We start from the raw sequence: 11993 nt of genomic DNA, 5'->3' as shown, positions 1-11993 counted from the left end.
TGAGAAAACGGGTCCGGTAAAACAAGCCCGCAGCGCCTATACGGGAGTCCCCGATTTCTGTCACACTCATCGACGCTGCGTGGGCCTTGCTATATTATAGCGGCAATGTAGATGTAGGCCATATAATTATGCCATATTATATGCTCCTTGTTTGTTTTGGAGTGTGTTTTTTTTATTAAAATTTTAAAAAAATATTTTGGACTTGTGCTGGCCTTTTTACATGAGAAAGTGGCTATTCTCACCCGCCCGGAAGTTCTCGCAAGATCAACTCCTCCCCTCTTCTCTCTCTCTCTGTCTCTTTCTGAATACTGTCTATCGGTGTGGACGATCAAATTGACCAAAACAAATTTAAAAAATGATGTTAAAACCCAAAAGTAAATTAATTTGGTTGTCTACAAAGATGCTACGGCTATTTAACTTTTCGAATCGAGCCGAACTACGCGGGTCGCCATTTTGTTTTGCCCGGAAATTCTCGCGCTACTTCTCTCTCTCTTTCTCTCTCTCTCTCCACTGCCCACAGACAAAATTGTACGCTTTTAGTAGGCTACAGTTGTAATGGAACGTTTGTTCACGGCACAGAATTCTACAATTTTTCTGTTATCACAGTGTAGAATTCTGTTGTTTAGGGTGAACGCAGAATTTGGTGAATGCGCACCGGGTGAGAATAGCCACAAGACTCGCCTGCACTATTCTCACTCCGGGTGAGAATAGAGGTGGCCTTTACATGAAGCCCGTTGCAGGTTCTTTTTTGGGGTAGGCCTAGGGGTAGGGTTAGAGTTAGGTCTCTTCTTTATTGTGTTTGTTGGGGTTGTCGCTCGTTACTCGGAAGTCCTTCCTTATGACACCACAAAATTGACAAAAGCTCTTATTGGGGGGGGGGGGGGGGGGGGGTGCGCAACATTTTCAGACAATCTGGTTGAGGCTCACATGCAGGTCTACTCTTCTTACTCACCCATTATTTTTGTTTGTTTTCATCCTTCCTTCATTGGGACCTTTTCATTCGAACCCCCCGGGCAGTGAAGTGTCTTTAGACCATTCCCAAAGGGGGGGCATTAACATCTCAAGCTCTTATGCACAGTCGAATTGTAATTGTAAATGGGCTGGTTCATCAATGTCATGCTCATAACTGTGACTGAACTGCAACAGGGAACTTCTGCTTTTTCTTTCCTAATCCTTACTATCATCATTTTTCCTCTACTTCTTTTGTATGTTTTGTCACACTCTTGTGACCCACTATTTCTGGGGTGCCTTGATAGTCAAAGCAGACTTTGTGCTGTTGAAGCTAGAGAGGTGAGCAGAGTAAGTCTTGATTCCCTGTAAGGACTTCTCTGTTGACGTCCACCCCTTGGCGCTCATATGACCTTATGCAGTTGTGAGCGCCGTAAAACCTCCTCTAAAACTAAAGTTCCTCCTCTCTTCCCCAGAGATCAGCTACACCTGGTACAAGGGAGACTCCTACAGCTTCATCCGGCCCAACTTCCAGAAGCACACCTTCATCTCCTCCAACAGTAAGCTGTATTTCTCCGAACTGACGCCCTCTGACCAGGCGACATACTACTGCGTGGCGACCTTGACAAGTGTCGGCGCCCCGGGGAATTATCTCGGGGCCTACCAGACCGCTAGTAGGACGAGTGTGGGATTTAATCTGATTGTGGGATCTGGGAGTAAGTTCTGGTGGTGGTTGTTGTTGTTACTGCTTCTGTTGTTGTTGTTGCTGTTGTTGATGTTGATGGTGTTGTTGCTGTAGCCACTATTGTGGTTATTGTTGCTGCTGTTGTTGAGTTGTTTTTACTGCTGCTGCTGCTGCTGCTGCTGCTGCTGCTGCTGCTGCTGCTGCTGCTGCTATTATTGTTGCTCTCTAACACACACACCCAAGTACATGCACACAAACGCACACACACGAGTACACTTACTCCTTGGGTGGTTGGCGGGTGCACTGGTTTTGTTTGCTCCTTCTTTTCTATTGGACAGCTGTCATCCTTATCTCTCATTGTTTTTGTATTTGTCACTAACTTGTAACACCTATAATAATATTTATAATATCCGGCGTTTATATGGCCTAATTTTGTTACAAGTGCCGTAAAACGCTTACTTAAACAGCTGCTCCCTCACACAAATAAACACAAGCTATGCCCCCAGGGCAGTGTTACTGACTGAAGTGTCTTTAGGCCATTCCCAAAGGGGTTTTTATGTTTTTATGTACAATAGAATTGTAACTGGACTGATTTATCAATGTCATGTTCATACTGTGCCCAAACAACATTGGGGGAACTGCTGCTTTTTCTTTCCTCATCCTTACAATTGTCATTTTTCCTCTACTTCTTTGTATCTTTGTCACACTGTTGTGAACTGCTATTTCCAGGGTGCCTTGATAGTTCAAGCAGACTGTGCTTTTGAGGCTAGAGAGGTGAGCAGAGTAAGCCCGATTCCCTGTAAAGACTTCTCTGCTGACGTCCTCCCCTTGGCGCTCATATGACTTTATGCAGTTGTGAGTGCCATAAAACCTTACTAAAACAAAAGCACAAGCTAGTGGGCTGTTGGTGGGTGTTCTGGTTCTCAGCAAACCATCCTGTCTTATCCGGGACCCTTTTAAAAACGTATTTGTGTTGCAAGTGCTGTGACTCTTACTTTAACTAAAAAACATGATCTGTATCACGAGTTGTCCTCCCTTGTTATCGCATCGCAGCGGGCAGCAACTACGAGCCAGACATCCAGGACGACTTCATCAACATCTACCCTGGCACGCCTATGAGAGGAGGGACCGTACGCCTCGAGTGTTTTGCCTATGGAACGTGAGTCAAATAGCACGCATGGCGCTCTATGACCTTATGCTGGGGCGAGCGCCGTAAAACCTCTACTAAAACAGCAAAAACCACCCCCCAAATATCACACACAGAGAGACCTCGGTGCTTTCTTGTCTTATCGCTATTTTTTTAATGAATTGTTTTCACTATAATTAAAAATGGAGATAGGACAAGGAAGCACTGAGGTCGCGAGAGGCTGTGGGTTGTAGTTTGGAAGGGGATCGGGTGGGGGGGGAGGGGGGTGAGTTCAGTCCAGATTTCCTGTTAAAGGCCTAGTTTTTCGGGGTGGAGGGGCGGCTGGGTCCAACGTGTTCTTGGCAAAGAAGACATTTTATCCAAATTTTCTCATTAGACTTGGTCCTATCAGAGATGGACGTTAAATTTGGACATCAAAGTTTACCCTAGTGCAACACCCCCCCCCCCCCCCGTCCCTCAAGAGAAGAGACCATATGCTTGGAGTGTTTATTTGCTTGTGGAATATGGGTCAAACACGGTAAGGGGATGAGAGGGTTGCAGGTCCTTTTTTTTTGGGGGGGGGGGGGTGTGACTCAGTGATGACTGGCACTTTTGTTTTTGGATTTGTTCTTTATGCAAACAATCTACTCAATGCTTACTTACTTGCTTACTGACTTACCTACTTGCTACATGTTACGCCATCTGGAGTTTAGGGCTGCAACAAAGGATCTCCAGCTCTATCTGTTTCGGGCCATCTTGGTCAACGTCCTCCACGAATGGTTCCAGGACTTCATTTCAGACTTTACTGTGCGTCTCCAAATCATCTACTCTATAATGACGTTTAAATTTTGGAGGAGGGGGGGGGGGGGTTTGGTCTTTACAAAAACGACTACCATTTGTTCTTTACAAAAATGACTACAATTTGTTCTTTACAAAAACGACTACAATTTGTTCTTTACAAAAATGACTACAATTTGTTCTTTACAAAAACGACTACAATTTGTTCTTTACAAAAACGACTACAATTTGTTCTTTACAAAAACGACTACAATTTGTTCTTTACAAAAATGACTACAATTTGTTCTTTACAAAAATGACTACAATTTGTTCTTTACAAAAACGACTACAATTTGTTCTTTACAAAAACGACTACAATTTGTTCTTTACAAAAATGACTACAATTTGTTCTTTACAAAAATGACTACAACTCGGTGGTGACTGTAAATAAGTTTTGTTAATTTATTTACATCAAATTTTTAGCCTTTTAGCATGTTAGTAGAGGTGTTGACCAGAATCGGGCTGTGCAGTGTACTGTTGAGAACAGAACCACCTTTTTTCGCGCGCTCATGTGACTTTATGCAGTTGCGAGTGCCGTAAACATTTACTAAAACAAACAAACGACTCCATGATGACTATGTGTGTAAGTTTTGTTGGACTTTTCCCAGACTCCCGCTCATCTACTCGTGGAGTCGTAAGGGCAAGCCGCTTCCTGCAGGCCACACGTTCGACAGCAACAACCGCATCCTGTACCTGTACGACGTGGGGGCGGAGGATGACGGGATCTACACCTGCAGCGTGTTCAGCCAGCCAACCAGCATCAAGAAGGAGACGTCCACACCCCTCACCATTCAGTGTACGTGATGACCGTAGCTGTATATGTATATGTGAGGCAGCGTGGTGAAATCAGGGGCTCGTCAAAATAGTAAAATCAAAGAAATCTGCCTTTCTTTGGTCGATGGGCAATTTTTTTCTAATTTTCTTTAACCTCTTTACTTTTTTTGGCTCAACACCTTTTATGTTAATATAAAAGCATGTTTTTGTTGGATTTTTACTGTAAAACATTGATGAAAGGCACAGAAAATGTAAATTTTGAGTTTCCAAGGACTACCAGGCTATGGAAGTTACCAAACTTTAGCGGCCATTTTCTCGCTAATGTAACCACTGAAACCAGACTACCCCACCTTCTTCAATCGCTAATATCTCGACTTGTATTCAGGCTAGGTGGACATTTGTTTTTGAAAGCAGGATAAATGAATAAACATTCAATGATATGGCGCATGTTTTTTAAAATCTCAGAGTAGAGAAGTAAATGTTGTTGGTGGGTGGTTGGAGGGTGCTCTGGTTAAGTTTGCTCCTTTTTTCCTATCAAACATCTATCGTCCTTATCTCTCCTCTTTCTTTTCTTGTGTTTGTTATTCCCTTGTAACACCTCTAATCTTCGGCACCTATATGGCCTTATTGTGTTGCAAGTGCCGTAAAACTCTTACTGGGGGCTCTCGTGGCCTAGAGGTTAAGGTGTTGGCCTCTCATTCAAAGGTCCCGGGTTCGATTCTGGGTAGCGACCAAAAAATGTTCTTCTCTAAAATTGTCTCCTTTCACATCCTTTCCTGATCTCTAACAATGTTCTGTTGTCTGCTTTCATTTCCACTTTCTGCCCCCGCCCCCTCACCTCCTTTGCCCCCTCCTCTGGGCTCCTGACTCTTTCTGCAGCCTTTCTACTGCTACTCCTTGGCTCCTCCTAACTGCTGTCTTTCTGCCACACCCCTGATCTTCTGGTAGGAAAGATGTACACCTAGCCTTCTCGGACAAGGGCGAAAAATCTCGGAGGGCCCGTGTGCAAGTTGCGCACATTAAAGATCCCTTGGTGGTCTAGAATCGATAAGAGTAGGCTTCGGCCGCCACCCGGTTTGCTTCTTCTTTTCTATCAAACGTCTATCGTCCTTATCTCTCCTCCTTCTTTTTTTGTGTTTGTTACTCTCTTGGAACACCTCTAATCTTCATCACTTATATGACCTTATTGTGTTGCAAGTGCTGTAGAACACTTACTAAAGCTAAACATACCCTCTGAATCCACAGCTCATTTTTTTTTAAGCCTTACCTTGCTTCCCGTACCCTCTGTGGGTGGTTGGTGGGTGCAAGTGCCGTAGAACACTTACTAAAACTAAACTCTTTTTTTCTTTTTTTTTTTAGCTGAACCATACTTCACGAACCCGCTGCACCATCAGCACGTTTCTTTTTCCTTACTTCACACTTTTCTTTTTTCCCCCTTTTTTTTAGCCAAATCATACTTCACATTTTTTTTCTTTTTTAGCCAAACCATTCTTCACACTTTTTTTTTCTTTTTTAGCCAAACCATACTTCACATATTTTTCTTTTTTCTTTTTTTTTTTTTTTTAGCCAAACCATACTTCACATTTATTTCTTTTTTAGCCAAACCATACTTCACGTACCCGCTGCATCATCAACACGTGGACGTTCGCAGCGCACTGACCTGGCATTGTGAGGCTGGGGGGCGACCCACACCCATGTATAAGTGGTACAAGGATGGGGAGGTGAGTGTGTGTGTGCGTGTGTGTGTGTTTGTGTGTGAGTGTGTGTGTGTGTGTGTGTGTGTGTGAGTGTGTGTGTGTGTGTGTGTGTGAGTGTGTGTGTGTGTGTGAGTGTGTGTGTGTGTGTGTAAATGTGTGAGTGTGTGTGTGTGTGTGTGTGTGTGTGCCATGTATAAGTGGTACAAGGACGGCGAGGTGTGTGAGTGTGTGTGTGTGTGTGTGTGTATGCGCGTTCGTGTATGTATGTGTGTGTTTGTATGTGATGCGATGGAGAAAGAGAAAAAGGAGATGTTGAAGTGATTCTCTCAAACGGAAACTTTTATGACCTTATTGTGTTGCAAGTGCCGTAAAAAACTTACTAAATCTTTAAAAAAACTCAAACTGAATGTTTTTGTTTTGTGTGTCAGGAACTGTCCAGCTCCCCGGGCGTCCAGGTCCAGGCCAACACGCTGACCATTGACTCGCTGCAGGTCGACCGGGACAGCGCCATGTATCAGTGCGCCGCCACCAACGAGTACGGAACCACGTTTAGCACCGCCCAGCTACGAGTCCTCGGTGAGTAGTTGGTAAACGTTGTTCTGTTTTTCTTTGGGATGTTTTAACCCTAAACGTACGTCGTGTTTTACTATCGTATCCATACGACATGGGGAACTCTGTGCCACCACTTAACCCTATCCGTACGTCGTGTTTTATTATCGTATCCATACGACGTGGGGAACTCTTTGCCACCACTTAACCCTATCCGTGCCACTACTTAACCCTATCTGTATGTCGTGTTTTACTATCGTATCCATACGACGTGGGGAACTCTGTGCCACCACTTAACCCTATCCGTACGTCGTGTTTTACTATCGTATCCATACGAAGTGGGGAACTCTGTGCCACCACTTAACCCTATCCGTTCCTCTTTTTTTACTATCGTATCCATACGACGTGGGGAACTCTGTGCAACCACTTAACCCTATCGTACGTCGTGTTTTACTGTCGTATCCATACGGCATGGAGAATTCTGTACCACACTTTCCAAAGAGGAAATTTACTTGTTAATCTGATCTGTACGCTTTGCATAGCAGTCTGTCAAAACGATGTTTTGAAAAATACTGAAAGTTTCTAAGAGATCTTTGTACTAGAAATATTCTGAAATGTGAAGAATACCACCCCAGGGGTACAGAATGACTCCTGGACGTACGGATAGGGTTAATAAGTAAATAGGAATATTATGGCCTGATGTTTTTCTTTGAGATGTTTTATTAAGTAAATATATACATAGATATTATTTGGTAATATTTTGTTTTACGTACATGCATGTCGATTAATGGTTACGATGTGATGTCTTTTTGGATGGAATGCTCATTGAGCATTTTTTTAGACAATAGAAATGCGCAGTATAAATGCTATTTATTATTATTATTCAAAAGGAAAATTAGGTCTTGATGTTTTTATCTGAGATGTCTTTTTGGTAAATTCAGGGGTGCCGTTTTTCCGTTATTTCCGGGTTTTTTTTTTCTTTATTTTGGGCTTCATCCCTTCTTAAGTCTGTTTTCTGTTCATCGATCCGTTCTACATTAACCACACACAAACACACACAAACACACACACACACACACACACACACACACACACACACACACACACACTCACAGACACCTGCATTACACGCACACATATACACGTATACATGCAATACACACACACACACATACACACACACACACACACACACACCTCTTCAGAAAGTATTCTCATATCTGCGTTGTGATTGTGGTTGGTAGGCGGGTGCTCTCAGCTATGGTGTGGTTTGCTCCTTCTTAACTGTCAAACATCTATTGTCCTTTTCTCTCCTCCTCCTTTCTTGTGCATGTTACTCCCTTGTAACACCCCTATTCTTCGGCACTTATATGGCCTTATTATGTTGCAAGTGCCGTAATACTCTTACTAAAACTAAAACATATCTACGTTGTGATCTCTCTCTCTCTCTCTGCCTTCAGAAAGTATTCTCATATCTCTCTCTCTCTCTCTGTTTTCAGAAAGTATTCTCATATCTATCTCTCTCTCTCTCTCTGCCTTCAGAAAGTATTCTCATATCTCTCTCTCTCTCTGTCTTCAGAAAGTATTCTCATATCTCTCTCTCTCTCTCTGCCTTCAGAAATTACCCCCAGCTTTTTGAAGTCGCCGATGGTCGAAAGCGTCTCTTCAGCTATCGGAGGCATGGCCACCATCGTGTGCGACCCGACGGCCGCCCCGCTGCCGACCTACACCTGGTTCCGAGACAACGTGGACCTGGGCTTAGTGGCCGGTCAGTTTGCGGAGGATGACCACTACAAGCTGCTGCTCAACGGAAACCTGATGATCCAGGACATAACGCAGAGTGACCAAGGAAAGTACAAGTGCCGGGTGACCAACGAGCTGGGGGAGGCTGAGGACAGCTCGGACTTGCTCGTCATGAGTGAGTTTGTGTCACGTTTGTGTCGCGGTTATGTCACGTTTGTGTCGCGGTTATGTCACATTTGTGTTACGGTTGTGTTGTGGTTATGTCACATTTGTGTCGCGGTTGTGTCACGTTTGTCTCACGGTTATGTCATGTTTGTGTCGCGGTTATGTCACATTTGTGTCACGGTTATGTCACATTTGTGTCACGGTTATGTTACATTTGTGTCACGGTTGTGTCATGGTTATGTCACATTTGTGTTACGGTTGTGTTGTGGTTATGTCACATTTGTGTCGCGGTTGTGTCACGTTTGTCTCATGGTTATGTCACGTTTGTGTCGCGGTTGTGAACGGTCGTGGGTGGATGGTTGAAAGGTGCTTGTGACAGCTGCGTATTGCCTCACATTATAAAAGATTAAAGCTTGTAAAAAAGACGAACCAACACAGCCTCTTTGCTCGCCTACCTGCCGGAAAACTGATTTATTATTTTTCTTTTACAATGAGATCTTATGTGTATTCAAAACGAGACAATAATACGAGACTGTGTCAAGCGCGATATCGAAAAATCGTTATTTCAATGATCGCAACATAGTTCATTCCCATTTTTACATTTTAAAACAACAGCATTCATTACAGTGCTCGAGTGTGTGTGGTTGGTTTTTTTTTGTTTTTTCTGGTAATTGTTTTATGGTGCTCGCAGCTGCATAAGGTCATATGAGCGCGTGGGACACACTAAACATTTTCAGTTGGTAGGAAATGTGGAATTTTGCCCGGGTGGCGGCCGAAGCCTACTCTTAATGATTTGAGACCATCAAGGGATCATTAACGTGCGCAACTTGCACACGTGACCTCTGAGATTTTTTTCCCTTGTCCAAGAAGGCTAGGTGTAGATCTTTCCTACCAGAAGATAAGGGGTGTCGCTGAAAGACAGCAGTAAGAAGGAGCCAAGGAGTAGCAGTAGAAAGGCTGCAGAAAGGGTCAGGACCCCAGAGGAGTGGGCAAAGGAAGTGAAGGGGTGTGGGACAGAAAGAGGAGACGAAAGCAGATAACAGAACATTGCTAGAGAGCAGGAAAGGAGGTGAAAGGAGATAATTTTAGAGAAGAAAATTTTTCGGTCACTACCTGGATTCAAACCCAGGACTTTTGATTGAGAGGCCCGCACCTTAACCTCTAGGCCACGAGAGCCCCCCCACAAAACATACGAATGTAAGACACCTTCGTGATGGGCTTACTTCCCCGCAAAGACACTGTCTTATAATTTTTCTCTGTTTTTCTTTTTGTCCAGAGCGGACAACGATCACTACAGGCCCGTCGGATGCCGATGTAGAGGTGAACTTCACGGCTACCCTTCTGTGTGAGGCGTCCCACCGATCCGACATCGACATGATCTATATTTGGAAGTTCAACGACCACATTATTGACTATGTCAGGGAGCCGGAGTATCGGCAGGTGAGTTTCTCTGTCTGTCTGTCTGTCTGTCTGTCTGTCTCTCTCTCTCTCTCTCTCTCTCTCTCTCTCTCTCTCTCTCTGTGTGTCTCACCCCCTTCCACATCTCCCCATTCTCTCTTTCCATCCTCTCCTTTCTCTTGCTCTATTTCTCTCTCTCTCTTTCTCTCTGTTTTTTGGTTTTGAAAAGTTGGCAGCTACGCATACATATATACCGTTGAAATTGTCTAACACAGCTACCCATTGTTGATGATAAAAGTGCTTGCCATACACAGGAGGATGCCTTACCCAGTGCGGCTAAAATGTTTTAAAAAATGCAAAGTGGGAAATGGAAAGTGGCCGTTTGTGCAGGTGATTGTCTTATACAGGTGTCTGTTAGAACAGGTGATTGTCTTATACAGGTGTCTGTTGGAACAGGTGATTGTCTTATACAGGTGTCTGTTAGAGCAGGTGATTGTCTTATGCAGGTGTCTGTTAGAACAGGTGATTGTCTTATACAGGTGATTGTCTTATACAGGTGTCTATTAGAACAGGTGATTGTCTTATACAGGTGTCTGTTAGAACAGGTGATTGTCTTATACAGGTGTCTGTCTTATACAGGTGTCTGTTAGAGCAGGTGATTGTCTTATACAGGTGTCTATTAGAGCAGGTGATTGTCTAATACAGGTGATTGTCTTATACAGGTGTCTGTTAGAGCAGGTGATTGTCTTATGCAGGTGTCTGTTAGAACAGGTGATTGTCTTATACAGGTGATTGTCTTATACAGGTGTCTATTAGAACAGGTGATTGTCTTATACAGGTGTCTGTTAGAACAGGTGATTGTCTTATACAGGTGTCTGTCTTATACAGGTGTCTGTTAGAGCAGGTGATTGTCTTATACAGGTGATTGTCTTATACAGGTGATTGTCTTATACAGGTGTCTGTTAGAAGAGATGATTGTGTTATACAGGTGATTGTCTTATACAGGTGTCTGTTAGAACAGGTGATTGTCTTATACAGGTGATTGTCTTATACAGGTGTCAGTTAGAACAGGTGATTGTCTTATACAGGTGTCTGTTAGAGCAGGTGATTATCTTATACAGGTGGCTGTTAGACAGCAGGTTTGGCTGTATTTGTGTATTCAGGGATGCCACTTTTCCGCCTTTTTCAAGTATTTGCGGTATTTTGGTCCTGATCCGCTATTCCGTTATTAACATCGAGATAGAATCTATTGTTGAAAAAAAACCCCAAAAACCCACACACACAACAACTTGCGCCAAATGTTCAAATTTCAAATAACGGAAAAACGAAGACTTTCTTTAAATTTTGTCTTTTCTCTTTATGTACACCCATTGCTTATGTTTGTTAATCATTTCTCTCTATGTACACCCTTTGACCTTCGGGTTTCAAATTGATATACATATGTTAGCGAGACCGTGGTGCGTTGATTTTCAGCTATTTAAAGAAAAAGTTGAGTGGCATCCCTCTGTATTTATGCCATTTTCAAGTAAATTTCCCCTCGAGGTTAATTAAAAATAGTATATCACTTTTATTCGTTTGACTAAATTGCTACTTCTGTAGTATTGTGCGTTTGTTCTCATGGTGTTGGATAAAGTGAATTTTCTGTTGTAATCATAAAAAATAGAGCATTATTTTATCGTCCTTATCTCCCCTCCTTCTTTTTTGTGTTTGTTACTCTCTTGTAACACCTCTAATCTTCAACACTAATATGATAAATTGTTTTGCAAGTGCCGTAAAACACTTACTTAAATAAAAAAAATTGAATTTGCGGTTGTAAATTTTGATTCATTTGATTGACTTACCACTACTGTTGTATTATGTTTGTGCTCAGGGCGTTGGCTCCCAGGCAGGCTCTCTATACATCATTGCCTCCAAGTTTGAGAACCAGGGAGTGTATACGTGTACCGCAAGTACAGGCATGGATGAGGATTCGCGGTCTGCCTACATCACTGTCTTAGGTGAGTGGGGAGGGACATGCATACACACACACACACACACACACACACACACACACACACACACACACACACAC

At 43.2% G+C, this 11993-nt stretch overlaps 1 protein-coding gene across 1 annotated transcript in view; it reads left to right on the top strand.

Moving 5' to 3' along the window:
- Nucleotides 1-11993, top strand: part of LOC101848960 (contactin) — a gene marked incomplete in the record, with an annotated part of 49538 nt that overhangs the window by 17020 nt on the left and 20525 nt on the right. Inside the window, 8 exon segments of the mRNA XM_013081116.1 lie at nucleotides 1425-1664; nucleotides 2687-2792; nucleotides 4205-4392; nucleotides 5970-6091; nucleotides 6496-6643; nucleotides 8235-8534; nucleotides 9801-9964; nucleotides 11793-11919. Of these exon segments, the coding sequence (XP_012936570.1) occupies nucleotides 1425-1664; nucleotides 2687-2792; nucleotides 4205-4392; nucleotides 5970-6091; nucleotides 6496-6643; nucleotides 8235-8534; nucleotides 9801-9964; nucleotides 11793-11919 (1395 nt within the window).

This window comes from Aplysia californica, unplaced genomic scaffold, assembly GCF_000002075.1.
Source record: "Aplysia californica isolate F4 #8 unplaced genomic scaffold, AplCal3.0 scaffold00116, whole genome shotgun sequence".
NCBI lineage: Eukaryota > Metazoa > Mollusca > Gastropoda > Aplysiida > Aplysiidae > Aplysia > Aplysia californica.
This window is presented reverse-complemented; position numbering and strand designations above follow the sequence as displayed.